Source organism: Polyodon spathula, chromosome 8 (genome assembly GCF_017654505.1).
Source record: "Polyodon spathula isolate WHYD16114869_AA chromosome 8, ASM1765450v1, whole genome shotgun sequence".
NCBI classification, from domain to species: Eukaryota; Metazoa; Chordata; class Actinopteri; order Acipenseriformes; family Polyodontidae; genus Polyodon; species Polyodon spathula.
The window spans coordinates 37990939-38009442 of NC_054541.1; the positions used below are offsets into that span (position 1 = coordinate 37990939).

General features: G+C 39.5%; 1 protein-coding gene across 10 annotated transcripts in view; it reads right to left on the reverse strand.

Annotated features, from left to right (window-relative positions):
• The window catches only part of LOC121319909 (voltage-dependent calcium channel subunit alpha-2/delta-1-like), a 143716-nt gene that overhangs the window by 41732 nt on the left and 83480 nt on the right, over nucleotides 1-18504 (reverse strand). For all 10 annotated transcript variants that reach the window (XM_041257860.1, XM_041257858.1, XM_041257863.1 and 7 more), the window contains 4 exons: nucleotides 12072-12141; nucleotides 11444-11494; nucleotides 9323-9422; nucleotides 3650-3808 (listed from right to left, as the gene is read on the reverse strand). In XM_041257860.1, the coding sequence (XP_041113794.1) occupies nucleotides 3650-3808; nucleotides 9323-9422; nucleotides 11444-11494; nucleotides 12072-12141 (380 nt within the window). The remainder of the gene's footprint in view (nucleotides 1-3649; nucleotides 3809-9322; nucleotides 9423-11443; nucleotides 11495-12071; nucleotides 12142-18504) is intronic.

Sequence of the window (18504 nt, forward strand, 5' to 3'; positions counted from 1 at the left end):
ATTTTGGCACGGGCATAAAGTGATCTTACTTTGCTGTTTGCGGGCAAGCCGACTATTGCATAGGTTATTATCTTAAACACTGCCTTCCCGCGACAATATACAATGTGTTTCTCTCTCTCTCTCTCTCTCTCTCTCTCTCTCTCTCTCTCTCTCTCTCTCTCTCTCTCTCTCTCTCTCTCTCTCTCTCTATATATCTATATATATATATATATATATATATATATATATATATGAGACAGGGGAGATATCTTGACTCACTCTGATAAAGCCAAGTCTCAGGCAGTAATTGTGCGTGCTGCGCTTATTCTTTAAATAACACCGTGTAACAAATATATATATTTTTTTGTTCCTGGGTAGTAAGTGTTATTTCCTAATTGCTTATGCCTCAACAGTATAGAAAATGGCTATTATTCCCCACAAACTTTGCTTTTGTGACCAGGACAGTGATATTTAAAAATATCACTATTTCCAATGGGAAAACGGGCAAATGTGTGTCTTTTTGTTCACATAAAGTCAGAAAAAAACAACATATGAATCCAAATTAACATGTATTTATACTAAAGTAATACAAAAATGACTACAAAAGATTTAGAAGTGAGTAGTTTTTCAGATTTACGATTATATTGTAAATACAGTATAATCGTAAATCTCGAAAAACTACTCACTTCTAAATCTTTTGTAGTCATTTTTGTACTACTTTAGTATAAATACATGTTAATTTGGATTCATAGTGTAATTTACATAAAATACACAATGCAAATATTTTTGAATCGCAGGTTAACCGCAGATAACCGCGAATAAACACTAAAATAAAATTTTAAAAAAAGTGTAGCTAGCGTCTCGCTTTGTTTCAATTTGGCAGATTTGTCAACACTACTCTGTTTTAAAGATCGCTCATCTCCAATACAATTATTCAGAGAAAGTGGATTCGTAACTAAATCTACTATGGTGTTTCCCTTGTCTGGTGAAATAAAAAAAAAAATATCGGAGATAGAAAATTTAATTCTAAACACTCAAATGTATTATTTTTCTCAGTAACAGTCGGCAAATTAACCCCCCCGCCTCTGCTCACAAATGATTGGACAGCTGCCAGGTCTTTCATTTTCCCGTTGGCTAATCACTCGCCTTCAACTTTCATGCAGCATACCGTGAATGGCCTCTGCTTGCTTATGATTGGACAGCTGCGTAAAACTTGCCAAATATTTTCCCACGTCATGACCCGCCAGAAATGTGTTCATGACCCATAATTTAAGAACATCTGCCGTGGGCACGATGGCCTGGCTTCGCGGGCACGAATTTGCCCGCAGGCACCACTTTGAGGACCACTGGTATAGAGGATGCAAACTGAATAGCTGAACAGACAGAGCACGTCAGGTTAAGAAAGGGTTAAATGTCTTTAGGCAATCTGTTTTTATAGAGGAATCCATAGAAGACAGTTGCTGACCCTGTATCACCTCGTCAAAACAGAAATGCAATTAATGAAATAATATTGTTTTCCAGCAGGTGGCACTTTTTACAATCATGCATGATGTATACTCTGGAATAGTTTTGCTTGTTTTTTGTATAAACAAACAGTAGTTGTTTTTGAGTTTGACTGAATTGATTTGCTATAATTAATAGATCAATAAAAAAAACACACACAATTGTTGACAGTGCCACTTAAGCCAACTTAATGCCTTGTATTTCTGAGATCTTGAAAACAATAGCTGATCTTTTTTATTACCAGTGAGTATATGAACACATCTGTTAAGATTTCAGTGGTAACATGGCGATGACATGGAACCACAGTGGCTCTCAAAAGTATTCATCCCCTTGGCCTTTTCCACATTTTATTGTGTTACAACATGGAATCAAAATGGATTTAATTAGGCGTTTTTGCCACTGATCAACACAAAAAAGTCAGTAACGTCAAATTGAAAAATAAAATCTACAAATTGTTCTAAATTAATTACAAATATAAAACAGAAAATAATTGATTGCATAAGTATTCACCCCCTTTGCTATGACACACCTAAATAAGCTCTGGTGCAACCAATTGTCTTTAGAAGTCACATAATTAGTTGAATGTAGTCCACTTGTGCGCAATTAAGGTGTTTCACATGATTTCAGGTTAAATATACCTGTCTCTGGGAGGTCCCACAGTTGGTTAGTACACTTCCTAACAAAAACTACATCATGAAGACAAAGGAACATTCAAAGCAAATCTGGAACAAGGTTCTTCAAAAGCACCAAAATCAGGGGTAGGACATAAGAACATTTCCAAGGCACTGAATATCCCCTGGAGCACAGTAAAGTCCATTGTTAAGAAATGGAGAGAATATGGCACAACTGTGAATCTGTCTAGCACAGGCCGTCCTCAAAAACTGAGTATCCGGGCAAGAAGGGCACTAGTCAGGGAGGCCACCAAGAGGCCTATGGCAAATCTAAAGGAGTTACAGTCTTTCACGGCTGAGCTGGGAGACACTGTGTATTTGGCAACAACAGCCCGGGTGCTTCACAAAACTGGCCTTTATGGGAGAGTGGCAAAAAGAGAGCCATTGTTGAAAAAAACTCACATCAAATCTCGGCTAGAGTTTGCCAGAAGGCATGTGGGAGACTCTGAGACCAAGTGGAAGAAGATTCTATGGTCTGATGAGACCAAAATAGAGCTTTTTGGCCTAAACGGTAAGAGCTATGTTTGGCGCAAGCCTAACACCCCACATCATCCCTACTGTAAATCATGGTGGTGGTAGCATCATCTTATGGGATGCTTCTCTGCATCAAGGCCTGGAAAGCTTGTGAAGATAGAGGGCAAAATGGATGCAGCAAAGTACAGAGAAATCCTGCAGGAAAACCTGCAGAAATCTGAGACATGGGAGAAGATTCATCTTCCAGCAGGACAATGATGCCAAACATACAGCCAAAGCCACACTGGAGTGGCTTAAAAACAAAAAGGTCAATGTCCTGGAGTGGCTCAGTCAAAGAACGGACCTCAATCCAATTGAGAATATGTGGAAAGAGTTGAAAATTGCTATTCACCAAAGGTCCCCATCCAACTTGATGGAGTTTGAGCAATTTTGCAAAGACAAATGGGCAAAAATTGTAGTGTCCAGATGTGCAAAGCTGGTAGAGACTTAACCAAATAGACTCATGGCTGTAATTGCTGCCAAAGGTGCCTCTACCAAATATTGACTCAAGGGGGTGAATACTTATGAAATCAATTATTTTCTGTTTTGTATTTGTAATTAATTTAGAACAATTTGTAGATTTTATTTTTCACTTTGACATTATGGACTTTTTTTGTGTTGATCAGTGGCAAAAATTCCTAATTAAATCCATTTTGATTCCATGTTGTAACACAATAAAATGTGTAAAAGTCCAAGGGGGTGAATACTTTTGAGAGCCACTGTATATGGCATGCTTAAAATAATGATCACAAAATAGGTGTTTAACTTAAGCTTCTTTAACTTAAAAAAAAAAAAAAAAAAAAATATATATATATATATATATATATATATATATATATATATATATATATATATATATATATATATATATATATATATATATGCTGCCCTAAAAATGAGTACATTTATTTCTGGCATTCATTTCAAGAAAGCTCCCAATGGGAAATGTCAAGCGACCACTAAAGCAACCCTGTAACACTTACATTTGACAGCTGTTCAAAGGCAAAGCTGAAGCCCTTTTTGTAATCTGTGATTCCCTTTGCTAAGATTTTATGAACTGCATCTTTCAGCACCTTCTTATTGCGGACGTTGGCTTGAACAAGATGGGTGAAGCAACTGACATTCTTGGCATCGTTGTTGAACTAAAACAGAGAAAAAACAAAGAGAATGTGTTTCAGTACTGTGTCTACAGCTTGAGTCATATGGGTTCATTGGAATCAGAAACACCAGCTACCGGGCTCTTAAACCTTACAGTCTATTGAAATCAGAGAGCTTTTTTTTTTTTTTAAACATATCCCAAGTGATTTAAGGTGGACTATTAACAATTTCTTATCTCTACAAGGTCCATTTCTTCTTGTCACAAACATGTTTCCCCTCAAAGTGTGCTGATTAATTAGATGTGTGTGTGGCGCATCAGCATGTCTGTACAGTGTTTTCTGTCCTATCTTTGATCAATCTCTGCACGTTTTAAACTCCTAATGAGCTGGCAAACTAATGGGCAGGTGCTGGCGGCCTGGAGAACAGCCTAATACAGGCCTGCCATCTATATTCAGACTGGGTGTTAAGAACTATAATACCTGATGAAAGAGAATGCTGGTAATGCATTAGCAAATACAAAGTAGTGCTTCAGGTCATTATTTTCAATTCATATTATTTGGTCCCTATACACACCATAGTTTCTGCAGCTAATTTATGCATAAATTCAATAGGTAATCATATGTTAGGTAATATATAATTGACACCTGGAATGAAGTGTGTGTGTGTTTTACAACTGTAGTTAAGGTGCCAGAAAGTAGAAACAGCTGCTCTCCAGTACATGCAAACATTCACTGACATTCAATCTGGCAGCTGACTGTCAAAATAAGATCTTCAGAGGCAGAATAAAACACAATAAAATAAAAAATCACTGTATCAAGAATCTTTTATATCTGCCAACTAGTCCTGGGAATGTGTTATAGACTTGCCTGGGAATGTGCAATGGACTTGTCCCAGCCCTATGAATATGTTTTCCTCAACAATAAATGTCAATAGCAATGTTTATTGCTATTTTAAAGTATATGGTTTTGGGTTCTGGAGCTCTAATACTGTTATTAGCATTTGTCTCTATATTTGCCTTTACCTGATGTTAAGCTTGTCTAGAGAATCCAGGACTGAACAACCTTCTTAAATGCCATTTAAACCATGTGACAATGTGACCTTTCAGCTCTGCCAGTCCCACCTGCTCTCTCTGTCTGTTAATATGTTGAGTAGGTGGAGCTGGCAGCGTTGACAGATCACATGATTTGGATGGAATTAAAAAGGATGCTCAGACCCGGCACTTAGGATTCTCCAGACAAGTAAAAGATGAAAAGCAGATTCAGGGGGGAAAAAAAAAAAAAAAGCTAAAAACTTTTTATTCAAGATACAGTACCTCTTATAACGATTGCAAACATCATGAAATAGGAAGATACAAAACACATGACTTGCTCTTTAAATTGTGTGCCAATCATTCAACTCTTATCCAATAAGTGGCAAGTAGCATTGGTATTTCATAGACAGTTATGCTACTGGATTTTCCATGCATCACAAGCTACGCAGCTTTGCGACCTAGTTTTGATCCCTATATTAAAATGAGCAGCATTACAATGGAGCTGATTAGATTAGACCTTGTATGAAACTAAATCCAGCTTTACCAGTTTCCCTTTATATACAAGGGTACAGTAATAGGATCATGGTGTTAACCTCCAGGGGAACTCAGTCAAATTCTGTGTACTCTTCCAAGCATATAGGCTAAATTAGAAGCACAGTTGGATTATACCTTTATTGTAGAAATGTCCATATTTTTATCTGTGAGGGAAGTAACAAGAGAACTACAGTCATATTTGTATGTTTGTATCAAAACAGAGATGAATGCCAAACAGGTTAATACAGCAATAAATCAAAATATTAGCATGTATTACTGCAGTTTACTATTCAGATACTACAATAAAATAACTTCAATGGGACTATCTGTCCCAATCCTAGAAGTCATTCACATCTTTCACTTTGCTTATTAATTACACCCACTTTCATTTTGTAGGTAGGACAAAACACTGTTTTAAAATTCTATTTCAGTGATATGCTTAACTGGGAGCAATCACTGACTGTTAATTACACCGTACAATCGATCTGAAAAAATGAACAGCAAGCAGCAGTGAATCAGAAAAAAAAAAGAAAAACTGAAAAAGTGACATGTTTTGTAGTGAGTAAAACTGTCAGCTCCTTGGATGAAAGGAAAATGAACCTCCAACCAGATTTTAAATCACTCAATAAGGAACTTTATTGCCACTGATTGGTACAGATGAGGTCAAATGAAGCTTGGAAATGCAGCTTGTATTATTGTGAAAGGGAATCACTACCCTAGCAGCACCTTTTTAAACAGAATACATAGCACTATATTAGAATACTTCAACTATATTGCTTAATATTTGTTATGCAAAGCGTTTTAATATGCTGGAGGTTTTGCAATTGTTTTGTCTGGACTTACTGCTGGAGTGTCTATTAGAAACTGTTTCTCTAATGGGCATAGAACAGTGAATGGAACAGGTAAGGCTGTTTAAGTCTCAGTGGCACTAATCCATATATATTTTTGGAAGTTTAAAGTAGAGAAAAAAATGTGTGGGAGAAATAAGAAAAAAGTATTGTACTGTATGTTTCTTTTTACTTTTGGAAAGTGCCAGAAAGTACTTCTTTCCTTTATAACTTGAAAGAATGAGATTGCATGGTATGCTCGTCTCTGGATAAACCAGGGTTGCTATCTATTTTTACTGTTTGGAGCTCAATCAAGATGTTCAGCTAAACATTAATTATACTGTTTATAACAGTCAGATGGATTATATGGTTCCATGCATGTCGTCAATATTACACACATAAACCTGCACTGAATTTAATTATATACATTCCAAATGCCAGACTATGCCTGAGGGTTTTAGCAAAGATAGAGCTCCTCGGAACAATTTGGGATTTGAATTGCCTTTGAATAATTTAGGGTCAAAGAAGACACAACACTGAAGAGAAATGGTTTACCTCCATTTTCCTTTTGTGTTTTTAATTATTATGTTTCTCACAGACCAGTGTGCCCAGAGCAACCGTGTTCTCTGTATAAGCCTACTGCTGTAGGCAAAGACATATATATATTTTGTTTAATGGAAAGGCAGTCAGGAGCAACTGCTGTTTTTCTGCACAGTAAAATTAATCGGTTAAAAAAAGGAAAAATAAGCCATAGTGGTATCACATTGACTTCCCCCCAAAACCCACAGCCTACCCAGCAATCATAAATATATTAAACACTCTGTGTCCACATTGGAGAACATGTCCCTAAATCATAGCTTGCTGTGATTAAATTGTTGCTGCTATCATCTGCTGCTAACTGCTATCAAGGAATATAACAGGATTAGAAAAGGCAGCAGAAGCACTACTCACTCGTTTACCCTCTCCAGACAGCAGGGTCCATTTTTATTCACTCTCCATTTTTCAATAAGCCTAGCCAGAATTCTCCCTAACCACTTACTTGTTGTGGCTCTAATGTCACCATCCTTTTTTTTTTTTTTTTTTTTTTTTTAAATCAATATAAACCTATTAGTGCAAAATTAAAATACATATATTAAGAAGGCCAGAATAATTTAGTAATGGATTTTAAAACATTATCCATCATAATTTGTGACTTTTCATTCTTCACCTCCTAGAATACTTTATTTAAATAGTATACATGATGCATACAGCATGTAAAAAAAATAAATAAATAACGTGACAGACGAATGCATGATGAATGATGAGAGGGTTATTTGTTGCCTGTTCATAACCTTGCTCAGCAAATATCTTGGTGTCCCTGAATAGATAATCTCACCCGTCTTCAAACACATGTAAAAGATTTTAATAAGAAAGCTATCTGTGAGGGTCTGGAATCAACTCCCCAGTAATGTTGTTGAAGCTGACACCCTGGGATCCTTCAAGAAGCTGCTTGATGAGATTTTGGGATCAATAAGCTACTAACAACCAAACGAGCAAGATGGGCCGAATGGCCTCCTCTCGTTTGTAAACTTTCTTATGTTCTTATGTTATTATGTTCTTATCTCATGTAGTGGAACCCTAAATGTAACACATAATTTTAGCAATATACAATGACTGGGAGTGAGGCGTTTGCTTCCTATTTTACCCCAACCAGACCCCTTGGTTACTAAATGTTTAGGTATAACTTAATATTTAAATGTCATCCAGATAGCCCCCATTGCCTACTAATTCAGAACAACAGGGTGGGCCATTTTTTTTTCATTCTCCAAAATAAATGGGTTTCGATGGCCTCCAGTCCCAATATTTTAAATATATTTCATGAGGGTAAAACTATGTATTCAGAGATACTAAGGTATGTAGTAAACAGGAATTAACAACAATTAAACCTACTTTGAACTGGATGTGTGCCATTACAAATGTGGAGACCACTGGCCATCATCCACAACTTAATACTTACAAGTGGTTTCACATACCTGGATTACCACTAAGGGTTTTCCAAATCTATCATTAAATACAGCTTTCAGATTTCACACATGGTAAGAATAAAATGTTCTATATATGAAGGAACGCATACTTAAATAAATGTATATGGGACTTCAATAAAGTCTAAACTATTTTATTTAGTTTAGCCAACTATATGATCAAATGTATAACAGTTTGTAGTTTTGGTATATTATGCATGCAGTTGTCTCAACTAAGTAAATTCTAGATGTAGCTGTATTAAACAGAGGAGAAACATTTTTACTCTGTATTTGCTCTGTGTTTCTTCTATGCTCCACTGTTGAACCCCTACCCAGTATGGAGCTTTATTCCAATACAATCTTAGCCCCAATTCCAGGTACTACATGAACAGTGTCATTAGTGGATGTTCGATTGGTATCACTTAAAGTTCCAACTGGAGTTTATTGGAACAAACTGAAATTTGCAGCAGGCTTCTCAAAGAAATACAGAGATATATCAAATGATGGATGGAGTGTTTCTGGCTGCCATGGATTTCAGGACACGAGTTAAGAATGCAATTCCAATTCAGTTCAAAAGATAGAACACTTGTGATTTCACTAAACTAATGCTTTCAAGTGCAGAGCTCAACAGACCCATATTTCATTCTATTTCTTATCTACAGTACCTGTATCCCCAACCCAGAACAAGTCCCACTTTACTTGCAATGCATTACCAGATTGAAGAATTTTACCAATAGACTTAATGTGAGTCACATGTACTTAACAACACGTTAAACATGAAGCTTTATTACTCGATTTTAATCTCCTTGTGACAAGGACAGAATGAATCAGAGCTGTAAATCTCCCTCCCTCCCTGTGAGGGCGCTGCGCTCAAAGATAGGGGCGCTCCTGACCGGAAGTGCTGACATCTTCTGTTACTTCAATTGTATTTCCAAGTTAAATCCAAGTTGGTCAACCTGTAGTATATTTAATGTTCCTGCTACAATTACATACAGTTTCTGTACTTACCTAATCAATCTTAAATAATATTTCAGGTGTACTAGTTTCTTTATTATTTGTATTGGATTCATTATCTTCATAGATCAAAGATTGTCTCCTTTTGGTTGCTGACTTAACCAGTGCTGAATGCAAACTGAAGGCATGGTTAGTGCCATAAAACATACTTACAGAAACTACATTCACATAGTCGTCATCAGAAAGTGTTTCCAACATCTCAGAGACCGACGTCCGGATCAACTTGAGAGTCAGGCCAGAAACACTTCCACTCCTGGTAATAAATCAAAACAGTATTCCAATTTCAATGAACCTTTACAATATCAAGCAACTTATTAAATCTGCCATCTTGATGCTTTTGTTGGAAAAATATCATAACAACAACAAAATAACAACCTTGTGCCCATTAATGTGCATATGAACATTCTATATGAATGACAAATAAAGGCATATGTAATGAGAGGACTGCCATTACGGTATACCGTGATAAAAGCATAGTAATGTGCAGTAACTTGTCATCACACAGCCAAATGAATGTGACAATTTTAACTTTTAAATGAGTCCAGGTAGTCCAGGGATGATTTCCAGAAGGAAATTGTAAAATACATGTGTAAATACACTTTACCGTTCTTGTATATGAAGCACAGTGGCTTTGATCACATAGACTTTAAAAGAATGTTTTGAGAACAGTACCAGGATAAGATATGCTATAGATACTTTTTAAAAATAAATGTAGTGGTCGCCAATTGATTTTACTCTGTTTTTTCTCCCAATCTGAAATATCCATTTGTGTTTTAGGCTCAGCTTGCTGCTACCACCCCAGCACTGACTCAGGAGCGACAAAGACAAACACACGCTGTCCTCTGAAGCGTGCGCCATCAGCCGACTGCTTCTTTTAGCTCTGCAGGTCCGCCATGCAGCCAGCTATAGATAGACTTAATGAATCCCACATACAGTACCAGCCGCAGAGTTGAGATATATACCCTGAACTGTGAATTAAAGTTTCATGACAACTAAAATAAATGAACCAACACTAAAACTGAAACAGGGACGGTTTAAAAATAACGTGATAAAAACAGATCGAACAATTGCTTTACGTTTGACAGTTTATGAATTAAAAAGACTGAACTAGCTGTGAAAAGTTAACTGGGGAGAAGAAACTGACTTTCATTTTTATTGTCTCCATTTAGCCCTGGCCTTGTTACAGCACAATTTACAGCAGGAACACTTAATCAGTATTCTAGAATGCAGCCACTGTCAAACCCCCAATGAATGATACTGCCACTGTCCTTTTTTGGCAGGTTATCTCGTACAGAGCCCTGCGGTGCACCACTAGAAGTCAAATTTCCAAGGGTAAAAAGTGCATAAGCATCAGGCAGAGGTTTTGTCTTTTTTAAAACTTGTAAAAGCTACGGTGTGACAACGTAAGGTAAATCTGTCAGATGTGGCCGAGTAAGCATGAGAAAGATGGTGGTCGGCCACTAAAACAATTACAAACGGAATAGGGTCACTTAGTCTTAATTGAGACATTCAGTCACTGAAGCAGAAAGGGTTACTGAGGTGGGCACTGTCAAATTGATTGCCTGGAAATGACAGCCAGATCTCAGACAAGAACTAGCAGCAGATGTAAATATTATATTGATGGATTTTGTTGAAAATCACACTATACGATACAGTGAGTAAATAAAACAAAAATGGTACGGAAATAAACATTATTTAGACAGTTACCCTATAGTTTAATATCCATAGTCCTATACAGTAATATTAACCGTATAATTAATTTTATAAGTAATCATATTTGATTTTTCTTGTTTTATCTTTTAGTGGTCAATCGCTTACCATTAGCTGCAGTCTTTGGTGCTGGTATAAATGTTGAATTTTAGTATGTGTGATCTGAATAATATTTTTTCATTATCATCGTTGTGCGCTTTTAGCTATTCTGCTGGTAGTGTGTAGTCAATTCAGTTTAGCTGATATTGTAATAAGTAAGGATTCCTTGCTGAAAATCTGCTAGTTGCTAGGTTGTTATCTGGGGTTGACAGGTGGGACCTTTATAAACAAGATGCCCTGTGTCCACTGGATTTTTGCATTCTACCAGCCTCTTACTCCTGAGCTAATTGGAACTGCAAACCATAGGGGGCATGCAAGAGATTCTGTCTGCAATGTTTTAGTGTAGACTGTTATAAACACCCCCACACACACACACACACACACACACACACACACACACACACACACACAAGCACACACACGTCCTTATTTTAATTAAGGTGCACAAATCGTTAAAATACTCACACATCCACCAGAATCAGCATGTCTTTAGGTGAGGCAGCTCCCTGAATGTACCTGCAATTACATAAATAACAGATTTGTTGACTGGATTTTTGGTAGGTTTTTTTTGTAAACCAATAGTTCTTTGTCTCGCTCGTTCTCTCTAAATTAAAGGCCTTGATAATGCTGCCCCTTTATATTTACAAACTTAAGAATGCTGAAATAATGCCAACTACAAAGATATTTTACGACTAATTGTACTGGTTTATTTCATATTGCTTCTTTATATATCTTTTTATTACTATTATTATTATTTAAATACCATTTGCTCATAACGACACAGTACCATTATAAAAAGCTTCAGGGTAAGCTTACATATCTTAAGTGCAAAGCGTGCATTTTTTAATAAATATAAATTCATAAATATATTTTGTACTACTGACCTTTATGGCTAATTATATTTATGGCTTATTGCAATATCTTTAGTTGTGCATCAGTATCACTAACTAGGTCACATTGAAATCTAACCCTTTATTATTTTTAGCATGCTTTTTAAAGCAGGTATAAACTGAGCCTGTTTTAAATGCAATATATTTGGCCATGATTTCACAAATTCAGCTTCCCCTTCCAAAGAACACTTTTGATCACTCACCATGGTCGCCGGCGAACATCGTACAGGTCAATCTTGTTAGGTGTTTTTGAAGAATCCATCCATGGAGAGGCTAAAACAAATATATAAATGAAGTCCAGTTTAATTGGGGAACATACTGGTATTTTTAAACAAGTAAGAACATGAAATCAGTTGTATCCCTGCAAGAGTAAACCAGTTTAAAAAAAGATGAAATGCATTGCTCATGTGGATTGTTACAAATGTGCATGATAATCTAAATGAAATAGAAATGCACCCCTACATATTCAGCATGTTTTCTCAAACTGTTTTTATGGTGGCTTCAGATACAGCCCTTCACACTATAGCATGTACTTAAAAAGTGGAATGACCTTGTAAAAAAAACAGGGTTGATTTTATGCTTTCTTTTGTTTTGCACAGAACACACAGAAATATCCTGCACAAAGGTATAGCTTAATAAGCCAAAGGGTTGTGTACAGCACCAGTTGAAGACGGATGAGTCTAGAGACTGCACCCATGACCTTTTACGAGGGACTGATGAGATAAACACATATTAAGTTAGATTTAGAATTGTCACACAGTGTATATTGCTTACATGTGTATTTTCCTTATGGCATTCTAGGTGTACATACTAGCATTGTTTTTTGTTTCACTAAGAGATTAAAGACACTTTATAAACTTTGCGTTCTTTCTCTTACTCACATACTGTACTCAAAGCTATATGTTTAGTATAAAGGTCACAATATATTAAGGAAGCTTGAATGTAGGTTAATAACAAAGTCTCCTGGAGACACAAGATCAAGTTTTTTAATGATGATCCAGGGGCTGCTTTTATCATCTATTCTCATGTTTTTTTTTTTTTTGTTTGCACCACACCAACCACAGGCACTGCATAACTCTAACCCCAAATTAGGAAATTCTGCTGATTCACAAGGAATTGTATGTTATCTTAAGTTATAAAACAGCATGCAGAGATGCTGTTCTCTGACTGGTCAATCACACGCTCCATCCATTGAAAAAATTCACAATATCACCCACAGCCATTGTGATATTTCAGCACCCTGTATTACCATACTTCTTAATCACATTAAGCTTCTATTCTTTACCAGTAACTTAGGTTGGCAGCACTATAAAGAATGTCTTTGGAGCAGCATGATGTTTGTACAGTATACAGCAGAGGTCTCCAACCCTGGTCCTGGAGGGCCAGTCTCTCTCATGGTTTTTATTCCAACTGTAACCTATATTACTTAATTGGACCAATTAAGTAATGTACTTTAGTGCACAGTTAGAACAAAAACCAGGAGGGACACAGGCCCTCCAGGACCAGGGTTGAAGACCCCTGGTGTACATCATCAATATAATGAGCTATATCATGCATAATGGATTAGGAAGTATGATGCAACTGAGACAATGTTGAGTCTGGAGATGGGTCTGCAGACAGCCACTAAGGCCACTGACAAGGCTTTGCCAGACATGCAGTCTCAAAGGAGAGCTTTAGTTTCATTATTCTGCTGTACCACCCCTTAAAGACAATCGTTACAGTGCACAGTACTATACATGCTGCAATAACTGCATTACTGTAAGTATGTTACTGTACCACAGACAGTTGAATCTTTAAAGTCACAGTGCCAGCTAAATGAAACAAACAGATTCACAACCTATGCTGTTTTAATTTATTTGTATTTTTATTTCCTAAACTTCTTTTCAGGCTATCTGCCTTACTGTGCCTCTTACATGCACAGCCCCAGCCTACCTCATCATGTCAGAACTCATCACATTTCTGTCAGCATTTCCTGTTCCAGAAACTGTAATAAGCAATACGCCATTTCAAACCCCACTGCCAAGTACTGACACATGCTGTGATAGCTGATGCATGAATAGCATTAGGATGAGCTCTGCACAGGAATACCTCTGTCATACCATCACTGAAGATAATTAATCAAACCACTATAATTAAAATCAGGAAATTAACCACCATAAGTACTAATCTTCCAAAAAACTAAAACAAAACCTCTACTGGCACATTTTTTATTTGTTTTATTTAGTACCTCGCCAGTTATTTAAATTTAGAATGTCCAATTATTTTTAGGCTCAGCTCACCACTACCACCCACGCGCTGACTCGTGAGGGGCGAAGTTGAACACACACTGTCCTCCACGGCGTGTGCCATCAGCCGCTCATTTCTTTACCCACTGCAGGCTCACTATGCAGCCACCTCAGAGCTACAGTGTCGGAGGACCACAGCAGTCACTGGTGTGCGCTGAGCAGAGAACACTCTGGCCAACCTAAGCCGCTCCCCCCCCCCCCAACCCAGATGGCACTCGGCCAATTGTGCGCCACCCCCTGGGAGCTCCCATCCACGGTCGGCAATGGAATAGCCTGGACTCGAACTGGGATGTCCAGGCGATGGAGTGCATCCTGCACTCCACGCGGAGCGCCTTTACCGTATGGGCAACTCGGGAGCCCCTACTATCGGCACATTTTAAGGTTAATATTGATATCTTGGCATGGCTAGAATTAATTACAGTGGAATAATGAAGTTCAAATCGACAGGCAGCAATTTCACTTTTTGTTTAATTAAAAAAATGTAATTAATTAAATATATTTTCCAATAAGATTTAATCTTTTAAGATTCCAAAACGCATTGAAAACAGATGTTACATTTAAAACATTAAGATAACATTAGGCAATGGCAGACAGCTAATGATTCTCAGTTATGCAGTATTCACAATGGACGCGAGCAAATAATTTAGAAGTCACTGCAGTCAAATAGGAGTATCCACACCAGACGCGAGCGTCGCTGGTTCTCATTTTTTCATGAATGAAACTGACCAATCGGAAGAAAGGTTAACAAACGCCTCAAAACAAGTTAATCATGGGCGACGAAAAGTTAAATTATGAGGTGCAGCAGTATCCATTATTATGATAGCAAATTGAATGACTACAAAGGCATACAGAAGAAAGACAATGCCTGGGTGGCTTGCAGGTGGTCCATTGAGCAGCACCAAGACAGTTTCTTCCCGATTATGCAAGTTGCATAAAAATAAGTTTATTAATAAGGAAAAATAAACAGGGACCATACATGCAGCCTACATATCCAGCATCTAAGTGAAAACTGCACTTTTGCTGGCTTTTAAAAACGACACAGAAAAGGTCCCGCATTCACACAACGTGTGACCTCATTTTAAGCTATGACTTTTTTTGGTTTGTTTGCTTGTTTGTTTTTTTTTATGATATATAAAGTTCTGTTCACTAAATTGTTCTGTGCCACAAATCTGTGACAAGAATGTCTTTTACATACGCATAAAGTGAACATATACATAAAGAGATTCACCAAACAAACCAAAATATTATCGAGGTCCTACAATTCCATATGTTGTAAAACAAAGCCAGCAACACGTTTGTATTCTATGTGACACATCCCAACATTACCAAGCTCATACATAAGTATGAAAACTATGAGCCATATTTATAAAGCTTTTTCTGTTAAGTTCACAGGACTGTTTTAAAAGGAAAAACGAAATAAAAATTAAAAACTAATACAAGGGAAGTGGTGACCTGTGCATAATAACACAGATAACAATAATAATAATGCCCTTTAAAATACTTAAAGTTAATAAACAAAAAGGATCAAAGAAGGAATTTGTAAAGAAACACAACTGAGATTGCAGTAAGTTGTTGTGACAGGCTGGCGAGTGGATAGAGGCCCAGTGACAGACTGCAGTTCAAAAAAATAATACTTTTATTATAAATAAACACAAAATAAAAGAGCAAAAGGGTGAAAACAAAGATATTTAAACACAAATAACAAAACACAAAAGCAAAACTACAAAAATAAAGCTTTCCAGGCTAGGCGATGCCTTCACTGGATTAGAAAATTCAAAAAAACCCCAAACCAAAAACAGCAAGCACAACCACCTGCTTGCTTCCTCAGCTCCCTTCTCCCCCTAATGGGAAGCTGAGGCCTCCTTTTGTCAGGTGGCTGGGTGCTGATTGATGGTTAATTACTCCAATCAACCCCAGCCACCTGAACACAATAAACCCAGGCAGGTAGGGGAATTTAACCCCATCCCTGCCAATCTATATAGGGCAGAGCTCTGCTCTGCCACACACCTCCCCGCAGGCTGCAATCGGCCAATCCCCCCCCCCCCCCCCCCAAGAGTCCGATTACGTCCCTTGGGTAGGCTGTTTCCGTGGGCGGAAGTGGGCGGGGTTGATGTCGGAGCCCCCAAGCCTTCTTTGGTTGAGGGGGCCCCGGACCTCCAAGGAAGTAAGGTGATGCTGTCATGGGACCTTGACACTCCAGCAGATGCAACGTTGGCGGGCAGGCATCACCCCTGGACAGTGTAGGCGTGGCCTCCTCGGACGGTGTGAGTCCCCCTAGCAGTGTCAGTCCCTCTGGTGGCGTCGGACCCTTTAGTGGCGCTGGACCCTCCGGGGACGGTGGCCCGGCTCCCTCTGGTGACAGAGGCTGGGACGGCGGCCCGGCTCCCTCTGGTGGCAGAGGCGAGGATGGCGGCCCGGCTCCCTCTGGTGGCAGAGGCGGGGATGGCGGCCCGGCTCCCTCTGGTGGCAGAGGCGGGGATGGCGGCCCGGCTCCCTCTGGTGGCAGAGGCGGGGAGGCGGCCCGGCTCCCTCTGGTGGCAGAGGCGGGGGTGGCGGCGGCCCGGGCCCCTCTGGTGGCAGTGGCAGAGGCGGGGACGGCGGCCCGGCTCCCTCTGGTGGCAGAGGCGGGGACGGCGGCCCGGCTCCCTCTGGTGGCAGAGGCGGGGACGGCGGCCCGGCTCCCTCTGGTGGCAGAGGCGGGGACGGCGGCCCGGCTCCCTCTGGAACAGCAGAAGAGGACTGTGGCCAATCCGGTGGCAGCAGTTCCAGCTCCTCCGGCGGCAACGGCTGCAGCCCCCCCACCACCGGTACCTGCCATAACGATCGGGTGTGCCTTTGCTGGGCTCCTCTCAGCAGCACATGTAGAGGTTGTTGTAGAGCATCAGCCTTCTCCCCTTCTAGATCCTGGGTCCATGGCTCCTCCCCTCTGGGCTCTGGGAGCAGCGGCTCCTCCCTCTCTGGCTCTGGGGACGGCGGCTCCTCCCTCTCTGGCTCTCGGGACGGCAGCTCCTCCCTCTCTGGCTCTCGGGACGGCAGCTCCTCCCTCTCTGGCTCTCGGGACGGCGGCTCCTCCCTCTCTGGCTCTGGGGACGGCGGCTCCTCCCTCTCTGGCTCTCCTCCCTCTCTGGCTCTGGGGATGGCAGCTCCTCCCTCTCTGGCTGTGGGGACAGCAGCTCCTCCCTCTCTGGCTCTGGGGACGGCAGCTCCTCCCTCTCTGGCTGTGGGGATGGCGGCTCCTCCCCCTCATACTGCGTTGGGCAGATAGCCACCGTGTGTCCATACGCCCCACAGCCGGGGCACAACTACGCAGAGAGGCTCTTCAAAAAAACCTCCCAGCTGTCATCCCTGACCTCCTCCTACTGTTGCGGTTTCTGTTACCACTTTCTGCTCTTCTTTTCCATTTCTTTTTTTTATTTTATTTATTTAAAAAAAAAAAAAAAAAAAAATTGTCCCAAAAATTCAAAAAAAAAGAAAAAACCCTGCAACCCTGCTCTGAGCCTCCTGGAGGCACTATATCCCTCTTCTGACACCAAGTGTGACAGGCTGGCAAGTGGATAGAGGCCCAGTGACAGACTAAAAATTATACTTTTATTATAAATAAACACAAAATAAAAGAGCACAAGGGTGAAAACAAAGATATTTAAACACAAATAACAAAACACAAAAGCAAAACTACAAAAATAAAGCTTTCCAGGCTAGGCGATGCCTTCACTGGATTAGAAAATTCAAAAAACCCCAAAACCAAAAACAGCAACCACAACCGCCTGCCCGCCTGCCCGCCTGCCCGCTTGCTTGCTTGCTTGCTTGCTTGCTTGCTTGCTCAGCTCCCTTCTCCCACTAATGGGAAGCTGAGGCCTCCTTTTATGTCAGGTGGCTGGGTGCTGATTGATCGTTAATTACTCCAATCAACCCCAGCCACCTGAACACAATAAACCCAGGCAGGTAGGGGAATTTAACCCCATCCCTGCCAATCTATATAGGGCAGAGCTCTGCTCTGCCACAGTTGTATATATAAATGTAGAACAAAAATATCAGTTCAACTATACTACTACTGTCCAGCTGTCTTCTGATAGCTGGAGATATACCAGATTACTGGCACCACGAAAAAGAAATAAAATAAAAATACTATGACTACAACTGTACAATTACTTGTAATAATAATGATAACAACAAAACAGTTGGATATATAGGGATGTTCAATAACTCTGATCTGAAGATTTTACCTTTAAAGTCCAACCTTTATTTTACAAGTTGCTGGATGTCAGGGTGGTAACCTTTTATCAAAACAAGACCTGCTTTGTAATGCAACAGCCCATCTCTAGTATGTCCAATAGGAATGCATGGGCAGGGT